The sequence below is a fragment of the Ctenocephalides felis genome, unplaced genomic scaffold, assembly GCF_003426905.1.
Source record: "Ctenocephalides felis isolate EL2017-DRISC unplaced genomic scaffold, ASM342690v1 CF-g0.4_SCAFFOLD_01024, whole genome shotgun sequence".
NCBI classification, from domain to species: Eukaryota; Metazoa; Arthropoda; class Insecta; order Siphonaptera; family Pulicidae; genus Ctenocephalides; species Ctenocephalides felis.
In genome coordinates, this window is record NW_020537178.1 from 1 (window position 1) to 24,591 (window position 24,591).

Consider the following 24,591-nt stretch of genomic DNA (forward strand, 5'->3'; position numbering starts at 1 on the left):
AAGGTCCAATTTGACTTTCAGTAATTGTAAGGTTCAAACCAAATGTAATACAACACAACACATAATGCGTATCAAACAATCAACTATTGAACTATGTTCTGTAAAATTTCTAATTATAAAAATCACTTTTTTTTCTAAAATTTGTAATCTGGTCCTTAGTGCCCCATAGGCGAGGCAAAAAAACAGTCAGAGGGCAAACGAATCCAATGTTTCGTTAAAAGGATTTTACGAAATAAACCCTACATTATTTATCTAATACAAAAAATCAATTTCATGGGCACATTTTTTATAAAGATCACACTATATAAGACATTGATCTGGTACTTTGTCAAAAATATTCATTGGCAGAGTTGGCATAACTATTAATTTAATTAATCTTAATAACTATTTATTTAATTAATCTTAATAACTATTTATTTAATTAATCACATACATTAATTTGCCTAACGTGCGTTAAGGGGTAAGAAAACGCAAATAAATATATTTTTAATTAACTTTGCGTAGGTTATAGCAATGGGCCGAAAATCAAAATAAAATTTTCTGCATTTCTTTACGTTTTGAAGCTTTATGTACATTTTGACATACTTTAGAAAAAATGAATTGTGTGTGAGCGTGTGTGTGTTTTGTGTGTTTGCATTTTTTTGTCCACGTTTTCGGGCTGACGAGTCAACCGATTAGAAAGATTCATAAAACATTTGATTCCTATTGATAGGAAGATGTGCTGATTAGTTTTTGGCAAAGGCAGGTCAAGCCATTACGGAGATACGAAGCAAAGAGTGCAGACTAGAAATTGAGTTTTTGAGTGAACGGAGCATCCGATTTGAATGATCCAAAAAATATTCAATTTGTAATGATGGGGAGAAGAGATGATTAGATTTTGACAAAAGCGGGTTCAGCCGTTTCGCAGATACCGAGCAAAATGCGCAAACAATTTAGTTTTCTTTAAAACTAAGCATCGGATGATTCAAAAAACTTTTGCTTGTGTTGATAAAACGATTGCTTTTGAAAAAAGAATTATTTACTTTTTCGTTTCATGTATAAGTTACAGTATTTATAATAATCCATTTGAAAACATTTATTATTTCTCGAATATTTTATTACGGTACGAAAAGTTCCAGCAATTTGCCTTAAAGCACCATGCCATACACCACTAGTTGTTAATTATCATACATTATTATTATGATTTTATTATTATTATTATTATGAATATATTAAATAACTAATATTTGATCAGATTTGTTTTTAAGTAGCGATCGTACGTGAATCCTTTGGAAATCAAATGACGTTTACATAGGAAGCTATAAATGGTTTTGCTTTTTTTAATTTCTTGTCGATTTCAGTACCAATATAAAAAGTCCTGAAGTTTTAAAATGTCCTTTCCTTTTAGATCAATTTCAACATGTAACTTTTTTAAAAAAAAAGTGAAAATTTCCATTGCCGTCCTTGAATATCAATTCGCGGATTGAAAGTCCTCGCTGGCGCATGCAAGGATAAACGTTACAAATCAGATATTTTTAATTCCGCGGATTACCGGTGTCGGTGAATGCCAGCGCGAGTGCGGGCGCGGATAACACACACGCATCACCGACGAGCGGGCGCGTGGGTCCGTGCACGCGGAAACACCGCAACACTCGAACGAACGATATAATCGTCTGTCGCCGTGCGAAAATTTCATCATAATAAAGGGAAGCTTGTATCCTGTAATAGATTAATTCACAAATTAACAAACGACTTAGAGATTAAAAGTGAACTGAATTGGAATCATTATAATAGTGGCTGAATAAATAATTACACTGGTTCACAAAAAAGTTGTCTGTATTGGGTGTGCGACATATGTTTTTTAATGTACTTTTCAACACTGAACGCAAATCTAACGTGAAAATTGAAGTTCCAACTCCAAAAAGCGGAGAAAATTATAAAATCGACAAAACCTGCGATCTAGTAGGAGGAAGTCCTGTAACGCCGGACGGCACCTAGTGCTTGATACTCTATTTAACACGTATTATTTAAGCGAGTATAAATCTTTTTCTTTCAATGTTTGAAATTTAGTTGATACCACCAAATGAACAAAAATGTCTAAGGTAAGTTATAGTAATGGGCCGAAAATTGAATTATTTTTTTTTGCATTTCTTCAAGTTTTGAAGCTTTCTGAACATTTGGCATAATTTTGTCCCTTAGCGCCGGACAGTAACATATTGATAGTTTTGTGAGAATTGACGTAATTTATTCTAATTATTTAATTTTATGCTGCATGAGTGCTAACGGTCACTGCATACCACATTTTTCGTATTTCCTGGTCAAAGAATGAAAATCGTATGATGAATGCTCCAGCTGAGAGCATCGGCGTGGCCCAGCCAAAAGGGTGGATAAATAGTGATTAGTTTGCAATAACAAAGAATATTTGTAAACACATGTGCAGACATTCCAGAGTGTGGAGATGGCTACATATATGTTCAATGCAGGTTATTTTGAAATGTCCGGTACTAGGTGCCACTTTCTAAAATTATATTTGTGTTAACAATGTTTGATTGATAGTATTAATTATTTTTAGCAAAGGTTGCGTTTTTGTTAATTTAGTTTGATTTCTAACTTTGTTATCTAACATTTAACAGCTAACAGTTATAATTTAATAAATATTTGTAAAATATTTTTTATTTATTTATAAATATAAATATTTATAAATAACCTTAGGTGTCTGGCACTCGGGGACTTCCAACTAATTTCCGAAATTTTTCAAAATTGTTTTTCATAATAATTAAAATTATTTTCATTGAGTTTTTTGTAGAATCCAGCAGCCATCTGCAAACCTATTTTCAAAATAATTGCAAATATATTTGCAGAACACTTAGGGGATGTAGGAAATAAATATTGTTGCACAATGCTGCTGGATCACTCAGCAAAGATGAAAAAAGCATTGCAGAAATCCGTTTCTCAGTCATTTGAAGGGAGGAGGGCCAGAAAACGACAGAAATTATAAAATTTGAATCACCATGTAGAAGAATAACAAAATTGGATTTTGTCTTTAATTTTCATTTTTCTCCGTTTTTTGCGGTTTGACTCTTAATTTTGATTTTACAATACTATCCTTAGTAAGGGCCGTGCCTGGCACCGCACGCAGGCAGCCGCTTTTTGAGGCGGCCAAATCAAACATAAAACAAAATAAAAAGGCGGCCAAAACGAAAAGCAGTCGTAATAAGAAGCGGTCGTGTTAAAAGTTCACTGAAAAAAGGCAGCCAAGTAAGAAGACTGCTGAAATAAAAAGCGGCCAAATATAAAAAACGAAAACGAATTAAAAGGAGCCTATTGAAGATTTTGTTTCCAATTTATTCATAAGTATAAAAACTTGATGCAAGTGGCACTTTGTCTTGAAACAAATTGCAAGAACTCTCCAACATGTGTAAATAATCGAATTAACTATAAGAAATATATTAATTTATGTATGTTTTGCAATATGAAAAACTAATGCAGATTATTCAATTTTGTACAAATTTTCCGAACATATTAGTTATAATTTTTACAAATGTTTTAAAAATTACACATTATTGATCGAATAACAAACACGTGTCTAATACCTACAGGAAGTATTTTCTAAAAACGCGGCCAATGAATCCGACCTTTAATTAATTTTTATAATTAAACCACTCGTTGCGTGCCTCTAATATTGCAGTATGTTCATTAAGAACTCTTTTGCTGTACAAAGTTTAATCAAAATTGTAATAAAATTATAAGCAATAACTAAGAAACCAATCTTTTTCAAAAACCAATCAGTACGATACTCAAATGATATCTTTGTAAGAGTTTTTGAATTTTCAAAACCGGTTCGCAAATTTTATTAAATATAATGCGGACGAAAAATTTGACACTTTGTTGATAATTCTAAAGAAACGGCACGACCGATCGTGAGACAAAACTACTCCGCACGAGTGTTTATTGTATTTAATTTTCAAACCAATTGCCAATTTTTAAGAAATTATCGACTGAAGGTACAATTTTCACTCACGTCTAAAAAGAACTGCAAATTTTTTCAAACTTTGATCATTTTTTAAAAAATTAAGACGCTATCACTCCTTATCGAGTTACATCAAATGGTTTTTAAATTTTTGAAATAGAATTAACCGTTTTCGAGAAAACGGCGGCAAAAAGTCAAAGATCGTCTCATATACACACATATTTTTTTCAGCCTCAAACGATTCAGAATTACTTAAAACGTCAAGAAAACATAAGAAAACATAAAATTAACAAGTCGAGATTTTTTTCGAGAGAACGTACACTTTTTCGGGATGTTAACAATTAAATAATTAAAATTTGATACTTTCTATCATATAATTTCGAAGAGCGATCATATATATAGGCATGGCCCTGTCTTTAGTTCAAGTATTTAACTTATGAATGAACTCAATATAAGAAAACACTAATTATCACAAACTATCGTAATAATAATAATAAATGGTTGTTTACCCGAAGGCAGTATTGAGGTGCCAGATCACCACAAATGAATAAATCCCCTTTTCTCCCTTATTTATTGTTATCATTACCATTATTCACGTTTTTACACACTATTATGCATTTTTTCCAAACTTCTGATTCCACGGTTCCTTGTCCTGTGCTTTGGATTACAGTTTCCTGTATTTTCTCTTTTTGCGTGAGTTATCAATCATCTGCCTTCTTCTTCTTACCAGTCTTTTTAGTCTATCTATTTTACCTGTGATGACATCGTGTAGAAGCCACTCTTCTCGCAGTATGGGTCCCATCAAATTTTCTTTCCTTTTCATCTTTGCCCACTCTTCTTAGTACTTTTAGATTTGTTGTTGTTATCTTGTCTGTCGACTTTATTTCCATTATTCGTCTGTATCTCTCCAGTGCAGTATCTACCTCGGGTCATGCTTCCCAAGTACTTGAAATGATCCACATTTTCCAATTCTCGAATTTGTACCATTATACTCAGGAGCCCGTCTTGTTTCGATATTCTCAGCAGTTTGATGTTGATGTTGATCTACATTCCGTATCCTCTACCCTATTGTGGTTAGCGCCTTGCTCATTCTGTTTTTTTTTATCTCTCAAGCGCATATTTAAACTTCAAAAAAAAGGTTTAAGAATATTTTTATCTCTTGCTTCTTTATCATATTATAAAAATATTTTTTGATGATTTAGTGATTTTTTGGTAGAAAATTAAAGATTTTTTTTTCATGAAACTAAATTAATTTTTATGAACCAATTTTTTTCATCATTAAGCAACAATATTATCCTACTTTCTTAAACTACTGGTTTTTATTAGCAAAAACTGAATTAGGTACAATTTGACACTATCGTTATTATTGAATTTTTTACCATTCAAGGAGTTTTGTAAAGATCGTAATACAAAATAATAAGAGGGTGCAAGTTTAGGACTGCATGGTGGATATGGCAAAATATCCCAACCAAGTTTCAATAAATTTGGTTGGTAATAACAGTTCAAAGTAAACAATTTGTTTTTAATCAAATTCAACGATTAGACGATTAGAGCGTTTATCATTTTTGAGTGGAAAATTATGGCAACAAAATTTGGCAATCCAATTAAAAAACAGCTCATAACTTTTTGTGAAATTAAGATGCTTCATTATTTTTGCAAAAATAAAGAAGCAAAATATGACAAGAAAATCGATTTGGATTTCTATTTTGCAATAAACGCCAAACAAAATCTACGCATTGGATCAAAAAACTCTTTTTCACTGATGAACATCGAAACTGTCTACTATGCATTAACACGTTTATTTTATATTTAGACTACGTCAGCAATCCTGAAAAATTGATTGAAACCATTTAACTGCAACCTAATAGTTATTATTATTGTCATATTTTACTATTGTGATGATTAGGTATAATATATATATATATATATATATATATATATATATATATATATACGGTTCAGTTGTATATATATATATATATTCGGGTCAGTGCTTGGCGACTGCTACGGTACAGATAACGTCAGAAAACAGCCCGGTTAGAGAAAACTAATCCTGCTAAAACTGTCAATAAAACCTGCATCAAGACAGAATTCTATTGTTATTACCGTTTCGCTTCAACTAGATTAAAAAGATCAATCGCTAAATGTTTAAAAATATGTATTACATTTTTCAAATAAAACTACTAAATGACTACTGTCGAACCATTATAATACTTCAATGGTAAAATTATAAATAAATGATTTTACTGGTATACATACTATTATTAAAAAGAAACACAAAGTTATGTTTAATTTTTTTAGCTCAATCTAAAAAAAACTAAAATTAAATATAATCAACAATCATGTTAGAGCTTTCAATAGTGAAATCATTACTATTGTTAAATCATTTACTGTCTTATGACAGAAAATATGATAAGTAATTTGTCGTGTGCTTAGATTATTGGCTTCGCATTTCTGTAATATGCTATCGCTTTCTTGTACACTTACATTTTGAGTGCGCTAAGTGCTTTTAGATATTTTTCAATTTAGTTTGTCGCGAAAATATCGATCACCCCTGATGCTTATCATTCAGAGAACTAAGTGTTCTAAAAACTAGGAAGGTGATTTCATTAATATGTTTTGAGAAGTTGAACTTGGTATAGACAATAGCCCCAAAGTCTTTTACAAAAGTAACTATGTTTATTATTTGTTTTTTTCTTTTGGTTTTAATAACTTGTTGAATTGAATTATGGAAACGCATTTTTAAATTCAACGTCAATAATCTATTAATTTTACACCAGTTACTTAATTAGGCTTTTAAAGTTATTTATTTTTGCTTGAAATTGAAGGAATAGATAGTAATAGCTTGGTGCCAGGTCCGAACTATAATATAGATGCATAGGAACCTTTCAACCAAGCTCTTGGAGCTACTGGCAGGTCACCATCGATGTGTGTGGTCTGGCGTTGTCCTGATGAAACACAATTCCTCTCTTCTGCGCCAAAGCTGGCCGTTTCTGGCCAATTATTATTCTCAGAACGTTCAATTGTTGATCGTAAATTATTTAGTTAAAAGTTTTCCTTGTTAGAGCAGCATCATTGTGAATAATTACCTGCCAATTCCATCAAATGCCAATCCTAGATAAGCCACCGTTTCCACCGACTTGCCGCGATTCGATTGGAATAGTTTTCGCTTTTCTTGTAATTGATCCACTTTTTATCACCAGTCACCAACCGCTTAAAAAATGAAACGATTTTCTTGTGATTTAACAGTGAGAGTATTTAACAGTAGATTTTCGTGTGACACCCATAACATCGAGCCTTATTCAAATGGTGCCAAACGGTTTTGTGTGCAGTCTTTAACTCTATGGCCATTAAAATCGACTTACATGATTGTGGGACTATATTATTTTGTCGACGTTTTCGACAATTTGAGTGCGGATGCGTCTTTGATATCGAAATTATCCGAATGAACCGACGACATCAAAATTGCGCATAATTGACTGTTATAGTATCAGGACCGTAAACACTGTTCATATTTTCGGTCGCCTAGCTTGCGTTTTTGCCTTTATCAAATAGAAAGTATAAAATAGAGCGTATTTTCCCTTTGCTAGTGTTCATTTTTGACGCGCGCTCAAACAAAACTAAATCAATCATTTACAAAACTGGCAAAAATATTTTTTCAGTATTAAATCTCATCTTCCTAGCGCCGCTTACTCAATTGGAATTATACAACTTGAGATACAGATAATTAAGACCATCTATTGCAAAACTAGTGGTGCATGGCATCGTGCCTTAAGGCAAATTGCTGGAACTTTCCGTGCCAAAAATTTTTATAAAAGCTTTAAAATTTTTCTTAAGCGGGGGACTGCTTTAAAGGCTTCAAAAATCGCTTTTTTGAGAAATTTTTAGGAAAGGAACTAAATATTTAATTGTAACGAAACTTTCAGGTTTTATTCTTATATATTTCAACATTCTTCTCATTTTTTTCATTAAAATATATGTCATAATATGCCGGGTACAAGCATTTTGCCGATGCGCCACGAGCGTGCAAATGTCATTTGCCGGGAAAGATGCAGGTCACAATTTCCATTCGAAACAAAAAATCAAGACAAATTTATATAATATTTCCAAAAATATAGATTCTAGTTGAACCTGAAAAATCCAGAAAAAAAGAGAAATTCACTCATTTTTCGCTTGAAAAAAAAATCATGTTCTTTGATACAAAATTTCACATTAGATTGTTTAAAAAGTGGGTTAATTATAACTTTTTAAGTTTTTTTTAGGTTCAACTAAAATAGAATTTAATTCTGAATACAACGAATTTTGTCTCGTTTCGATAGGACGTTTAGTTTTTTTCTCAATTAGGAAGAGTGCCAATTAGGAAGAATCGAAAAAATTAAAAATCGAGAAATCGCGCGGCGAAGTTTTAGTTCTTCTCATAGTCAACCCTCTGTTAACACGGCACTCTGGGTACACGGTTCCCATACTACGCGGAGCTAAAAATCCGACATCTCCACGACTACACGGACTTCCTATTACACGGCTTTTGTACAACAGCCCATAAGTTTCTTGAGCAACCTATGAGTGATTCTAGGAACTTGATATCAAAAGGAAACTTGATAGGTTTTAAGGTAAGTTTTGTTATCGACTTTTATCTTTTAGACATGCCTGATTATATAATAGCTGACTTCTGCGTCACGCCAATTTTTGAATAAGGTGTCTATGTCATTACATTTTATTTTGTTCGTATTACTCCTACTTCAAGTTGTATTCCTTGGTCTCCATACACCACGATAAAATTAGATAAAAATGGGGCGATTTGTACTAACCCTGAGTCTCTCATAGCACGATTCCCATAAATTATATAAGTTTCCATTAAACGCACTGCGAATTAGCCTGAATTGTATTTTAAATACGAGTTTTTTATATAACGGTTCCCATACTGCACGGTACCACTTGCCGCGTTAACGGAGGGTTAACTGTGCATGCTTGACGCTTGCTCACTTTTTCTTCTGTAATTCCGAAATTAATTTGAATTTGTTTCTTAAATTATAGGAATATATTCTTGGCCAGTTTTGAAAGACATTTTTGTAAAAAAATCGCCTTTTTCAAGCCTCTAAAGCAGGCTCCCCCTTAAACTTTGAAAAATAAAATAGATTTTTGAGTTTTGACATTTTTGAAAAATTTGATTTTTAAAACGTGTAGGTACATAAAACTTTTTATAATTTTCATTTTCAATATTTTTGCGATTACCCTACGAGAAGTTAATAAATGACTTCTTTTTACTTTACTTAATATCTTTTTATTATAGTTATTCATTAACACTAGATATACCAGCCATTTGAATATACCTATTTTTACCAATGCCAGCCAAAATGACTGGTACTGGTCTCTAGAAATCATGCTTTGTGACTTTAAGTTGAACAAAACTAATGACAGCAGTTAAATAAACTTATAGATATTGTCAAATAATAAAATAAATTAATTTTTAATAGTTTACATAGTTTTTTAGTCCAATACTCAATAAAAGGGTCCGGCAGCTCCCACTTGTTTGCGCATAAAGTTACACCTAACGCGGTGTTTTTAGGTTTTAATTTCAATGCCATATGAATAATTGTAAAACTAGAGGGGCACATGGCATCGTGCCTTAACGCTGGAACTTCCCGTACCAAAAGTTATTATTTTTTTAAAAACGATTAACATTTTTGAAACAATTTTACTTCGAAAAAATTAGATTTTTGACTATTTTTGACAAAAAATTACTTTTTTTGAAAAAAAAAATTATTGAAAAAAAAATGTTTTCTTTATTTTGACATATTTTGGAAATTCTGAACTTTTTTTCGAAGCAATCGTACTGCTTTAACTGCATAGAGACGAAATGTCAAAGCGCGTAAACGCCGCGTCGCCGTCTAACGGATGAACATTGGTACGGAACCCATAGGAACGTAAATAAAATTTATACTTATTGTTAAAATCTCTATAAAATATCTGATAATTTGGTGTGCATATGTCTAATGATCATTTTTAACCGCCAAATGGCATTTTCTTTACTTTCTTCATTAGATTTCCGAAACCGCTAGATCTGCCTTCATAAAAATTTGATCAATTTTTCATCTTGTCAATGCAAGTAAAATGTTTTTTGAATTATTAAAATCGGACGCTCCGTTCTTTTAAAAACTGAGTTACCATTTTTGGCACTTTTTGCCCCGTATCTTCGGAATAGGTCTACCTTCGCCAAAAACTAATCAGCACGTCTCCTTATCAATACTAATCGAATGTTTTTTGAATTATTCGAATTGGTTGATCGGTGTTCCCGAAATCGTCGACGAAAATTTGTATCTGCACAAACACACACATACATCCATTTTTTTCTAACAAGGTATGCCAAAATACTCAGAAACCTTTGAAAAGTAAAGTTATATAAAAATTTTCATTTTCGATTTTTTTGCGATTACCATAAGTTGCCCTACGAGAAGTTAAAAAAAATCGGTTATTGCATTTGTACCTTTCATGGTATTTGATTCGAGAAGTTTTATTACTACAAATTCGCTTAGAGGAGTTGATGCATCGTCTTTCCCTAAATACGGGCAACAATTTACCACATATTTTGTCTCTATATCAAATGTCAGCCAGAATTTTATGCAAATTTATAAGGTTTCTTTGGTATTTACTGGCTAAATGTGCTTCTGGCCTTCATTGGAAAATGTTATTCAACCAAAGTGATATGAGCTCCCACTTTGAAGCAATGTTTGCTATTTTTATTTTCTATAATTTGTCCCAAGCTTGTGAAAAGCACGTGTTTTTAACTTCCCATAGGGAGTTATAGTAATTGCAAAAAAATCGAAAATGATTTTTTTTATATATCTTTACGTTTCAAAGGTTTTTCAACATTTTGGCATACCTTAGAATAAATGGATGTATGTGTTTATGTGTGCATGTGTGTGTGTGTGTGCGTGCGGATACAAAATTTCGTCGACGATTTCGGGAACACCGATCAACCGATTTGAATAATTCAAAAAACATTCCATTTGTATTGATAATGGGTCGTGCTGATTAGTTTTTGGTGAAGGCAGGTCTAGCCGTTTTGAAGATACGGAGCAAAAAGTGCCGCAAACGGTAACCCAGTTTTTAAGAGAACGGAGCGCTTAATTTTAATAATTCAAATAACATTTTACTTGTATTGAAGGCAATTCTAGCGATTTCGATAAAAAGATCCTCTAAAAAAAGTTAAAAAAAAACGCCATTTGGCAGTCAAAAATGATCATTAGACATATGCACATCAAATTCTCAGATATTTCATACAGATTTTAATAATAAGAATAAATTTTGTTCACATTTCTATGAGTTCCGTACCAATTGGTACGGAAATATCGAAGCGATAAACATTAATGTTTATCGCTCCGATATTTCGTCTCTATGCAGTTAAAGCAGTATGATTGCTTTAAAAAAAAGATCTGAATTTCCAAAATATTTCAAAATAAAGAAAGAAAGTTATTTATTCTATAAAGTAAATTTTTGTCAAAAATTTATAGTTTCTCAAAAATCTATTTTTTTCAAAGTATTTTTTTTTAAATGTAAATCTTTTCTAAAAAAATAATAATTTTTGGTACGGAAAGTTCCAGCAATTTGCCTTAAGGCACGATGCCATGCGCGCTACTAGTTTTTCGTTTTTTGGCGCCATTATTTGCACAAAACTACCGTCAGGGGCGCCAGTGCTTCTATTTTCTACGTCTGCACTGACCTGACATCTCTGCTTTTGTGTGTCAACGACAAAGTGTCACATAGCACAAGTGACAGTGACAGTTGTTCGTTATTGTTGACGATGTCGTAGGAATGTATTATTCATATTTATATGTTTTATAAATTCATATTTTTATTTTATCAGTATTTGTTGTGAAAATTCGAAAATGGATTATAAATACATTTATCTGTTAGTATTAGAATAAGATCAAAGTTTAGCGAATAAATCTGCGTAACATTTGTATCCGCAATGGAATTGCAATCTGTTCCTGAAAATACAAATTCTACTTCATTCAAACATGATTTGATTAAGTCGGAAAATGGTTTGGAGAAGCTTGAAATACATTCCGTAAATATTAACAACGAAAATGCAGGTATCATGAATCATTTTATGTTTAAGTAAAGATCAATACATAAAACTTTTGGTTTAAAAAATCGAATATCCACATACGATTATAACTAGCGCCTTTTCTGTAGTATTTTAAAAAATAATATTATCTATTTAATAAGTATATTATTATATTCTAATTACATATTAAATGTTTAATACTGAAAATTAGAGAGAATCCCGAAAAAAATTCTTAAATATTTAATAAAAAAAATTAACAGATACCATGAATAAAAACTTCCTTGTCAATATTTAGTAGTTTTATCATGTCATTTAACAATTATTTCTTCAATTATATCAAATGTTAATAAAATAAATTAAGTACATAAGGTAAATGTACTATATTACATCAAAGTGAAAAATGTAAAAGATTTGTTAAAAATGGATAATTTAATTGTAAGAAATTTAGAACATCGTATTACATTGTAGACTTTCATTTGTAGAAATTGTCGGTGCTTTTCCTAAAGACAAACCTTGAGTTTGTCTTTGATTTTGTGTTAAAAATGGGCTCCTGACATAATTCCGTAACCGCTGCACACAATTTAATTATATTCAATTAATTGATAATACAACAATAATTTATCTATTTATTTAATTATTTATTTATTTATTTATTCAACGCCCAAGGCAATAATACAATATAATTACATTTTAAAGAGTACAAATTATAAACTAAAGATAATATGTGAGATAAATTGAGTATTAAGAGTTCATAGATAGCTTTGATATATACATATTAGATATATACATAACACTTAATATTATATAACTATACATAACTACAAATATATAACATCAAATAAAAACTAATAAAATTAAACATTTAATTAACTATAAATCACTACTTAAGTCAGTCATTTAAGGATAATTTTTCTGGCTTGATTTTTCATATTTGTCACCGACAGGCCAAAGATATCAATCTCAGAAGCAAATTCATTTATTATTTTTGATATTTTGAACATGAGTGCGCGTGAAACAAATTTGGTTTTAACTGAAGGTATTTCCAAAGTTCTGTTATTACGTAACTTAATGTTTGGTTAGTATGCACATCATCGAAATAAACAGGTGTTTCTGAAATCCTAATTAAAAAAAAAAAAAACTTATAAATTAATCTTACTTTACTAGCATACTCTATCAATTCGTATTTCTTAATTTTAGTACTTACTGTAATTATCTCAAACATTACTCTAGAACTGAAGGAACTTCTGAATTTCTGAATTGAATAATAATTGAATTTTACATCTAAAAATGTAGTTTACACATATATTTTCTTAAACTATATAGACAAATATTATAACAACTATCTTTCTATTATAATAATCAACCCAAAAAATGGTTAGTAATTTTAAATGGAAAATTAGTGGCAAAATTTGCAGAGTTCTAGTCGTTCAACCACAAAATCGTAGGTTTAATTCCACGTTTTGAACAACCTGGTGTCAAGCAATAGTGATATCTATTTTCTATTATAATAGATTTACTTGTTTCAGAAGTCAATTACTTAGTAATAAAAAAAGTGAGCATAATTTAGAATTAATTAAAATATTATTTCAATTATCATTCGAAGTTCTTTGTTTAGATTATGTTCAATCTAAATTTATTTAGTCTGTATGCAAAACCATTTTTATTTGTTTTTTATTCTTATCAAATTTGTTATTTTGATCAAAAAGGATTTTTTGGTTGATTTATATTGTTAAAACATTGTTTACAAGTTATAGTTGTATAGATTTTTCTTAATAATTTAAATATGTGTTTTATATAGTCATATATGCTTAACAAGTTATATCAGATGCTGAATAATTTTAATAAGTGATATTTATTATTACTAATAAACAAATACTTTTATTTGTGAAACTTATCATGTTACAAGTTTTATTATCATAAATTTTTAAACATACAATTATTAACAAACTAATAATTTTACATATGTCTAGAGAAAGGTACATCAATTGAATCTGCAAATGGCGAAAAGGAAGATGTACCAGACGAGAATTTACATACAATATGCATACAAAATTGCCAGAAGTTAGAAAGTGAATTGGATACTCAAAAGAAAGAGATTAAAAAATTAAAGGATGATTCAGTTATTGCAGAAGCTCTGTTTAAGGAGCAACAATATGAAATGGATATCAAAATTTCAAATGTACGGGACTTGATAATTTAATTTTATATTTTTATATTATATATTTGCAATTTAATTGTTAGGTTATTTCGATTTGTGAATTAACATTTTTCTGATACTTAATGCATTATTTTTAGTTGCGGAAACGACTAGAGAAAGCTATCAAAGAAAAGGAAGAAGCCGTAGTTAGATTTGCAGTTAGTGAAAAATCAAATATAGATATTGACAAGTTAAAGAAGGAAAATGAAATACTAGAATCGAAATTGAAACGGACTTATAATGAAAAGACTCGAATTTGTTCATTGTTAGATGCAAAGGTATGCGCTGGATTGTAATTTAGATTTACAGTGGTACCCCGACTTACAAGCGGCCTGACATACGAGTGTTTTGAAATACGAGCCGCCAAAGTAGTGATTCGTTGTTTCCACATATGAGCAAAATTTGAGACACGGGCTTTGAGCAAGTAAGAGTTTTTTTGAAAAATGTTAATGACAATATGAAAATATGAAAAATTTTGTCAGTTGTAACAAAGATTAGTAATGATTTTCCTGCCACAGAAATAATTTGACTGTTTTATGATACCAATTTTTTTTATTGTCATTCATTTAAATTATGTACAAATATTAATTGTGTAGTAGCGACTTACCCATGCCAATATATCAATTTTTATTGTATAGTTATATATGTTGAGTTCTCGTTTTTGTACATTTACAAAATATTTACTTTTATAACCGTGGGTCCAAACAAAAAAATGATCATGTCTTTTGAATTAAAGTATGAAATTATTGGAAACTAGTTGGTATTAATATTTTGCTTTGAGGTAAGTTACATGAACTTCTCGATATGTGTAAATAATCGACTTAATGAATAAAAAATAAATTAATTCATGAGTGATTAAAAGTATTACGAGTGGATTTGTTACACATAATTGAAAACGAATGAAGCCGTTAACTCGAAGTATTTTCTGAATGCGAATTTTCAAAAATCAACAATTTTTATAATTGAACCAGTTTTCGTAGGACTTTAATGGTTTAGTATGTTTATTAAGATCAGGTACTCTATCATTATACCAAGTAAATCTAATTTTAATTTTAACAAACGTCAAAAAAACTACTCATTTTCTCAAGCTTTGATATATTTTTTAAATTAAACTACTTGTCGTAAGGCCGTAATATTTCAGTAAGTTCTATAAGACCATGATATATATCGCCAAAAAAGTTCCATAAAAATCGGCTTAAATTTTTCTTTTTTCAACAGTTAATTACAAGAAAACGGCTCGGTGGATGAAAAATCTTTCACTTTTCTGCGATTTACAAAGAAACGGCTCAACCGATCGTAGTGCAAAACTCGATAGTCCTCATCGAGATACATCGAATGGCTTTTAAATTTTTAAAATCGGTCCAGCCGTTTTTGAGAAAACGTCGATTTACGGCAAAAAATCTGTTCACATACACACATATTTTTCACAAATTTGGTCTCATTCGATTCAGATTGGCTTAAAACGTCGAGAAAAAATAAAAATAGCGAATCGATTTTTTTGATGAAAACAAACTTCTCCTTCATGAACTTAAATATGAGGATGATGAGAATGTACGAGCGTAACACTTCCTCATGGTTGATAAAGGATAGAATTCCAGCTGATGGCCTTACAATAATTTATAAGCAGTTTTCTAAGCTCTAAAAGATTGTGGATAAAAATGTCAAAAAAGTTGAAACAGTTTGAGTATGAGACCAACTCATTTTGAATGGAAAGGAAGAAACAATAATTATAACAGTAAATAGTAAATTTATATTTAATAATTAAAAAAACTTAACAATAAATACAGTAATGGAACGAATTAATGGCATTTTAATGTTTTTCTATGGGAAAAATTATTTTGAGATATGAACGAATCGACATATGAGCTTAGTTACAGAACAAATTAAACTTGTGTGTCGGGATACCACTGTACATAAGAAAACTGAATAATTTAGAATGCTGAATATTATGTATGTAAATTCAATATAAAATATTTAATATTGAAACATTTATACAGAAATAATTGGGCATAGAAAAATTTATACAAGAAACAAATCATATGAAAATAAAATAACAGAAAAAAATTATACCTTGAAAAAATAAAATGTTGAAGAAAAAAACAAGAAAATTATTAAAGAATTTATTCAAGTTGTGGATTAAATATTTAAATATCTTATTTTCCAGACACATGAGTTACTAAATGCAAACAAGGAAAAGGAACAAATTAAATTAGAATGTGGAATTTTACAGAATAAATTAAAAGCTGCATTAAATAGCTATAAACAAGAAGTCGAATCTCGAGTAGTAAGTTTAAAGATCAAATTAATTAATCATGTTTTATGTATTTATTGTTATATTACTATTATTAATTAACTTGATATTATTTTTTTATGCAGGCTGTCGAAAAAAATTGTGGCCAATTACGTGCCCAGTTAGATAAACTACAGGAAAATATACAAAGTAATGAACAAGCTTCTCAAGACTCACAAAAATTAGTCTCAGTAGGTCAGTAGTGAACAACTGAGAATAATTTATAATATTAATTATAACGAATATTTAATATTTGTTGTTTCAAGAACTAATTTTTGCACAAATTTTTATAGGAAAACTTCTAACAGAATCTCAGGCTCAATTAATTTTAGAAAGACACAAAAATAATGATCTCAATAGTAAATGCAATGAATTGCAATCACAACTTGCTCAAGTTACTTCTGATAATGAAAATGCTAAAAAGAGTATTGCTGAACTAACTCAAAGAGTAAGTTGGAAAATATAAATCTGATTTTTTTTTTTACTAACCACATTTTTTTCATTGAAACAGATTACTGAATTGGAATTAGAAATAGAACAAAAGGAACTTAATTATCAAGAAACTAGAAGCAAAGAGTTAGAAATTGCACATAAGCAAATATTTGAGTAAGTAATACAAATATATATATTCCTTGTGTTTCAAATTCAATACTAAAAATCAATTCTTAAATTTCTTTAGAGCGCAGACTACTATCTTGAATAATGAACAAGAAATTGAAAAGTTTAAAACGCTATATGAAGAATTAACAACTGAATTAGCAGAAAGTCGTAAGAAAGAAGATGAAATGTTACAATTTACAAAATCAGTAACAGAAAAAAATGTTGCACTTCAATCAAAATTTTCATCTTTAGAGGCTATGGTAAGAAATTTTTTTTTATCTCTACATTTTGCAGATTGGATATTTGATTTTGTATTTTATAAATGTAATAATTTTAATTGAATTGATTTTACATTGTTAACATCCTAGAAGAAAAGTTTGTTTTCATAAAAAATTCCAAATTGCTAATTTTATATTTTCACGATGTTTCAAGTCATTCTTAATCGTTTGAGATTATACTTGGTAAAAGTATGTGTGTGTATGTAAGTGAGCCGATTTTGACCTTTTGTCGATGTAGCATCAAAAACGGTTGAACCGATTTCAAAAATTTAAAAGCCATTTCAAAAAAAAAATGTTCAAACTTTTAATTACTTTAAGGGGTTATATACACTTAGGATTTTCTAAAAATTTATTTTTTTTATTTATTTTTCTCAATGTAAATATATTTGAGAATACACACAAAAAATTTCATATCATTCTGGTGAATATTTTCGCAAGTTACACGCAAATTTGAAAAGGAAAACACGGCTGAGACCGAAGAAAGTAGTTAGTGATCCAGCAAAAATATATAAAAAATAACAGGAAGACTTATTTACATGTAATTTTTGACAACAATTCACAAACATTTTTGACTGTTTAGTCGAATTAGTATTCTAAATTTTATAACAGTGTTTAAATCAATTTCTGAATATGTAAAATGTGAAATTTTTTTCGACCGGTTCGAAAACTGTGAAAAACGCTGCATACATAACCAACGGCATATTTAATGAAATAATGGAATCACTACTGAATTATATGAAGGCAATATAAATTACAATTTGGGCTCAATACGCATTCAAATGCCCAAAAAGAAGATAAACAGCGCGAGATAATTTTAGAGAGCACCCGAGATGAAAGAATGGCTCGCAGACAACACCAGCTCGAGTTATTAGAAGTTTGCGAATCGGTGGAGGCTCCTTCATATGGCCCTGCAATAGGTGACACCATGGAAAATGAAAAAACAGTTTTTTTATACCATGCAATTGCTTTTCAAACTTTAAACGCGTTTTTCTCGAAATGGTGTTTTCAAAATCGGTGACCAATATAATTAGAAAACAGCTAATCCGATTAGCCTTACATTTTGACAGGATCTTCTTAAATATATTTTCTAGTGATTAACCGAAGATTTTTCCTCCCGCAGATCGGCTGTTACTTTTTCTATATTAAATATTTTTACTTGTAATTATTTTAAAAATATAGCTGAAAGATGCCTTTATACGGGTATACATTTTTGTTTGATTTAGAGACGATCGACCGAGTCTATTTTTTTAGAATAACCAAGGTAGTGCAAACTTTTTTGTTCACGTTCTCGTAAAAATATCAGAACCGATTTTAGAAATTCAAAAACTAGTCTAAAGATATCATTTGGGAAGACAGCTGCTTAGTATATGTCGATCGGGTCGTTACTTCTTAATTAAATGTTGAAAAACATTTTTTTTTTCGATTTTTTAATGAAATTTATAACGGAGATAATAGTTTATGGTCTAAACACACACCCCAAAATACTCACCTACGTAAAGTGGTTGAATTATAAAAATTATTATTATAAATTATAAAAGTTTGGAATAATGAGCCGCGCTGTTATAACATAACAGTTTGTATAGGGGCACTATAATCGTTTCAATGCCACTTACAGCTGGTTTATTTTTGTATTTTATAAAATACCAAATAATAATTAAAAAAATAAAATAAAATTATTTAAATAATTAATATATAATGTTTTATATGTAGTACTAAAATTTTTCTAAAGCACAAAATTGAATTGATTGATTCATAAAATTCAAATTACGTATAAAGTTAAAATTTATATATATATATATATATATATAAATATATATATATATATATATATATATATATAAATATATATATATATATATATATATATAAACTAGAAAGTTTGCATTGTGATTGTAATTTGATCCATTATTTTTTATTTAGGTATTAGGTCATTGCACTGAGAAAGATATGTTGAAATTAGCATTAAATGAACAAACACAGAAGATGACAGCTCTGCAAAAAGATCTGCTTAGCGAGCAAACTAAATATAAAAATGAGCGTGATGTTCTAGTCAGACATCTGGCGAGTAAAACTGAATCATTAGAAAAGATACAACTCAAATTAGCCGAATCTCAGGGCGAGGTGCAAGTTCTGAAGAGAAAACATTCCGCAGTAGTAAAGGTTGATTTATATTTTTATACTTATGCAAAATTCAGTCATTTATGTTTTTTCAATCAATCAGGGAATTCAAGTAAATTACATACTGCGGTACCCCCATTATAACAAGTATAAAGAAAGTAGGTACTCTGACTTTCGAGTGACCTGACATAGGTGTGTTTTGAGATAGCATTGGGCGAGTAAGAGTTTCTAGAAAAATATTAAGTTAGTTGTAACAATGATCTTCCTGTCATAGAAATATTTTTTTATAATAGTAAATTATTTTATAGTCAGCCATTTCATTTATATGAAAATAATAATTGTCTAGTAACAATCAACCTACATAAATAATTTTTGAGGCTTTTTGTACATCTACAAAATATTTACTTTTATAACCATGAGTCCAAAAAAGGGCCTTGCCACTTGAATTAAAGTTGATAAGGGGTATATCTTCAACTGAGCTCCTTACAATTATTTATAAGCAGCTTTCGTAGCTCTAAATGTTTTTTTATTTTTTTTATTATCTCTTTTATTTACAACTGTCCAGTAAAGGACATTCAATAAATTTGATGAATTTACAATAGTCGGCCGAAAAGGGATATTGTATACTACAAGGGCATGTTGGGCCCATGAATACAATACAATAGTCGGCCGAAAAGGGACATTGTATACTACAAGGGCAACTATTTACTTATTAAAAAAAAAGTTTATGGATAAAAATTACGCCTAAGAAGTTGCAACAGTTCGAGCATCAGAATAGCTTAAAGAAGAATGTTACTCATCACCACAATATCATGAATGATAATTATATTATCTAGTGGGTGTTATTGTGCCTTAAGGCAAATTGCCAGACCGTAATTAAACATTCGACAAATGAAAATATTCAATATTTGTTCATTCAACTTTTTTAAATAAACCGTTTTTTTTTTAAATTCTTTGAGAATTTGGAAATTTTTGAAAATACTTGATTTATTTGAAAATTTTGAAATATGCTCAAATTTTTGTAAGATTTTTTTTTTAATTTTGTTTAAGTTTTTCAAAATTTAGTTTTTTTTTTGAAAATGATGAAAAATTTCGAAAATTTGACTTTTTTTTGAAACTTTGATTTTTTTTAATAATTTTCAAACTGCAAAATTGCCTTTTGCAAAAACGCCTCGCGATCATACAAATCGGTTATTCCATACTATCGAGAATGTCGAGGACATGTGTTTGAACCATATACGTAAATTTTAAAATTCAAAATCTTGGTTTTGAGATACGAGCGATTCGACATAGGGTGTGGTTTTGGAGTCATTATATGTATTAGAAAAATAATATGCTATTGTAGCCACAGTATTTTTGGTATTTAAATTTTAATTGTATACTTTGCCCTTCACAGGAATTGAATAGAGAATTACAGCAAGTCAAAAAAAATCAGGTAGAAAAAGGAGTTAACAAAGGCTCAAACTCTTCACTGAGTTCAATTGAAACTACAATAACACCACAAGTAAATTTTTTTGGTGTTATAGCTTGAAAATTTTATATATCAAATAATGATTAGTTATTGTTGCAGACTAATAATCAAGATATAGAAATACTTTTGGAAAGAATTCTGAAATTGCAGAAAATCAAAGCAAAACAAGCTGAAAAACTAGATTTCTTGGAAGAACATTGTAAAGCTCTTGTTGCAGAAATTCAAAATAAAACACGTGTCATGCAGAATTTATTATTAAGAACTAATTATTCCAAAGTAAGTAAAACATAGCTTATGATATTTTATTTTGAAAACTACATAAAAAGTAATGTATATCCAAAGTTGCATTTAATATAATCAACATATGTTTAATGCAGTCTAACAATAAGTTACACTTAATAAGTTATACTTATTGTTAGTAAAAATTTTTGAAAGCATTACTTTTTCTTTTAGTCTGATATGTCAGTATTATCAAAGTCTGAGTTTCCAAAAGAAGATTCTGAAATAACTCTTGAAATGTCTCAAATTATGAACAAAAACTTGCAAGCTCTGCTAGAAGATACACTACTAAAAAATGTAGCTTTGAAAGTAAGTATAGCATTTCATAGTTTCAGCTATTTATTTCTCGATTTAATTAAATTTTGTTTCAGGAAAATGTTGATACATTGGCATCAGAAGTGATGCGTTTGAATAAAATAAATCAACTGTAATAAAGTATTTTTAGATAGTACAAAAAGTACCAAAAAAATATATGTAATAATCATGTAGGTTGTACAAATTAATTTATTGTTAAAATTTCACTTCATGACTTTCCATTGTTAATTAATTTCTTATTGATAATTTATATATTGTTACTTACATGATGCATTTTATAGACATTATAAGAAAATAATAAGAATATATGTTATCTTTGCCATTGCATTCTATTGTCATTGATTTACAAGATATATATATATATATATATATATATATATTATACGGATATACAATCTGAGCGGAGCTCTATTCAAGAATTTATCATATCCGACTTCTCTAATCTGGACTTAGATCTTGTAACGCGTATAGACATTTTCTTGTGGTTTTTTACGAATGCAAAGAAAAATTTGTGTCGAAAGAAGAGGTCGCTTTTTTGTCTCACTGACAACTTTATGATTTTAAAGGTTACATAATAATATTACCAATAAGTATTTAATTTTATTACACAAATGCATTTAATTTGTTTTGTTTTTTTACAAATTATAAAAAAAAACATTTATTATTATATTATATATTGTGTAAAAGTAATAATTCTTATAATTACAATTAATCCTTGAAATGGAAATAGTAGAAGAGGGGGAAATGTGAGGTATTTTTTTTTTTTTTTTGAAAAATATTTTTAAAAAATGTATTGTTTTTACATATACATACGTTTACATTTTTTTTATTTTATAAAAACAATTATATACAATTATAAAATTATATGAATAATTATAAAATTGAACTTTTTTTATAAAATTGATTTTAAAATTTTCGTTTTTACGAACTAAAAACATTGCAAAATAAATGAGTCATAGGATCAATCACCAAGTTAAAAAAATGTTTATTTTTAACTGGAGCAATAAATAAGTAAGTAATTATATATAGAAATATGACACACAGAAATACAATGACGTACCATACTATCGGAATTACTTTCACCTAAAATATGGTAAAACAAAATGAAATTTTGTTCAAATATTGGATATTTAATATGACATTTGAAAAGAAAACACGTGGTCGTAGTCATCGGATATAACACGTCTCTGGAGCAGAGTATGATAAGACCGACTATAATATATAAATATATATATATAGAATTTTGTGATATGAGTGGAATGAATATTAAATGTTAATTATGAACAACACAACACTCACATATTTGCACACACTTTATTTAATAATTACAGACGTTTCGAGGCCTTGGTATGGCTCATCTTCAGTGTAATTTCAAAACATTAAAAATTATAAATAAAGTGGAAAATCTGAGTGTTGTGTTCTCATAATTAACAATTATATTCAACAGGTTGAATTAGAAAAGAATCTTTGATGTATATGTAATGTGAATCACAAATTTATTTTATATTATTTGTTATATAATGGTTGTGAATGAAGAACCATTAACATATTATCAAATCAAGTACAAGAGTAATTGTATAAAATAGTGTGTAATAAGTTAAAATTAAAAGTGAAATACATAGAAAAATTTATTTCTTTTGCATTCAAGCTTGCAATCAAATTATCACTGGCGAGTTACAGATAAAATTAATATTAAGTATGGATGTGCAATATACATAATATAGATAACAATTAAAGCATATAACTTCAAATTCATAGGCTTTGTTTAAAATTTACATGTGAGTTTTGTGCAAATTTACATGTGTGTTTTATATACATATGTACATATTTAATACAAGGTATCTTCAAATCTCTTCTTTGCAACTAGTTTAAAATATAGAATTTTATGATTCTAGCGCAACTGCAATTCTTTGTTTCTCGCTCGGGCGCCTTCTCTTTGTGTTGAGGCACTCTTCTGATGGTACATCTGGTAGGTTAATATCAACTTCTACATTCTCATCCAATTCTTCTAACTCCATTAACATATTAAGCTCTTCTTCAACAGCATTTTCATCTTCTTGACTTAAAACACCTGTCAAGAGGCTGTCTATTTCATTTTGCTTATCTACGGCTTCCCTAGTATCATCTAATATTTGTTCAATTTCATCTAAAGTGAGGACTTCATGAACCTTTTTCAAAGCTAAATTTCCTTGTTTAAGACCATCCATAACTTGTATTTCAACTTGAGCAAATTCTATGTCCATTGCCATTTTTTCTAAATTCTCTAATTGGGCATCAGTGTTTTTAAGTAACTGCTCTTGGTATTTCTTTTTTCTTAGTAACATTTTGCCCTATCCTTCCTGCCATTTAATAAACATTTTTTAGCTAGCTCCCTATCCTTCTCGAGAGACAGCTCGATACGTTTTTGAAATTGTTTTAATTTATCTCTCTGCTGTTTCAATTGCAAAATTGCTTTATCTTGTTCTGTAATCCTACTTGGTGTCTTTTTATGTTTCCCGAATAACGCACCCATGATTTTGTCTAATAATGTCAACAATCATACCATACAGTCAAAAGATTGCTTTCTAGCAGCTTATTTGGTAAACGTGGGCGTGACCAGTCTACGAAACTTAGTTTTTTTGTGATTACAATATCATAAAATATTTAATCAAATCTATCGCTTTTTTTATATTTATTACATTAATATTATTAACCTAACATCAAGTGTTTATTATCATTCTATGCAGCTGCACCATCCACTAAATTATTTTCTGTCAACGGTCAAAAATGTTTGAGAGGTTTTTTCCGAGACAATTGACGTTTCATTCAGATAAACCATAGATAAGCCATGCAAGCATAGATAAATAAGCATAAAGTTTCACTTGAATGTTTATCAAGTTTCAGTTTCGCACACAATAGCGCTGTTTATCGTATCGGCAATCAGGCTCTTCTTTTATTTATGTGGGCATCGTGTCTTAAGGCAAATTGCTGAAACTTCCCGTACAGTAACGAAATGTTCGAGGAATATTAAGTGTTTTCAAATAGAT

At 29.3% G+C, this 24,591-nt stretch overlaps 1 protein-coding gene and 1 pseudogene across 2 annotated transcripts; one reads left to right on the forward strand and one right to left on the reverse strand.

Moving 5' to 3' along the window:
* Positions 1-11,769: 11,769 nt before the first annotated feature.
* Positions 11,770-21,749, forward strand: LOC113365453 (coiled-coil domain-containing protein 186-like). 2 transcript variants are annotated; one of them, XM_026607011.1, is made up of 13 exons: positions 11,770-12,042; positions 13,988-14,196; positions 14,313-14,492; positions 16,379-16,498; positions 16,591-16,699; positions 16,798-16,952; positions 17,016-17,110; positions 17,184-17,364; positions 19,303-19,542; positions 20,897-21,004; positions 21,059-21,247; positions 21,425-21,559; positions 21,622-21,749. In XM_026607011.1, exons 1-13 carry the CDS (start codon positions 11,919-11,921, stop codon positions 21,679-21,681), a joined length of 1,905 nt encoding a protein of 634 aa, XP_026462796.1. In that variant the 5' UTR covers positions 11,770-11,918; the 3' UTR covers positions 21,682-21,749. The 2 variants fall into 2 exon arrangements, with proteins under 2 accessions (XP_026462796.1, XP_026462797.1); XM_026607012.1 differs by having other exon boundaries at positions 21,071-21,247.
* Positions 21,750-23,448: 1,699 nt separating this feature from the next.
* LOC113365454 lies at positions 23,449-24,137 on the reverse strand (annotated as a pseudogene).
* Positions 24,138-24,591: the final 454 nt, after the last annotated feature.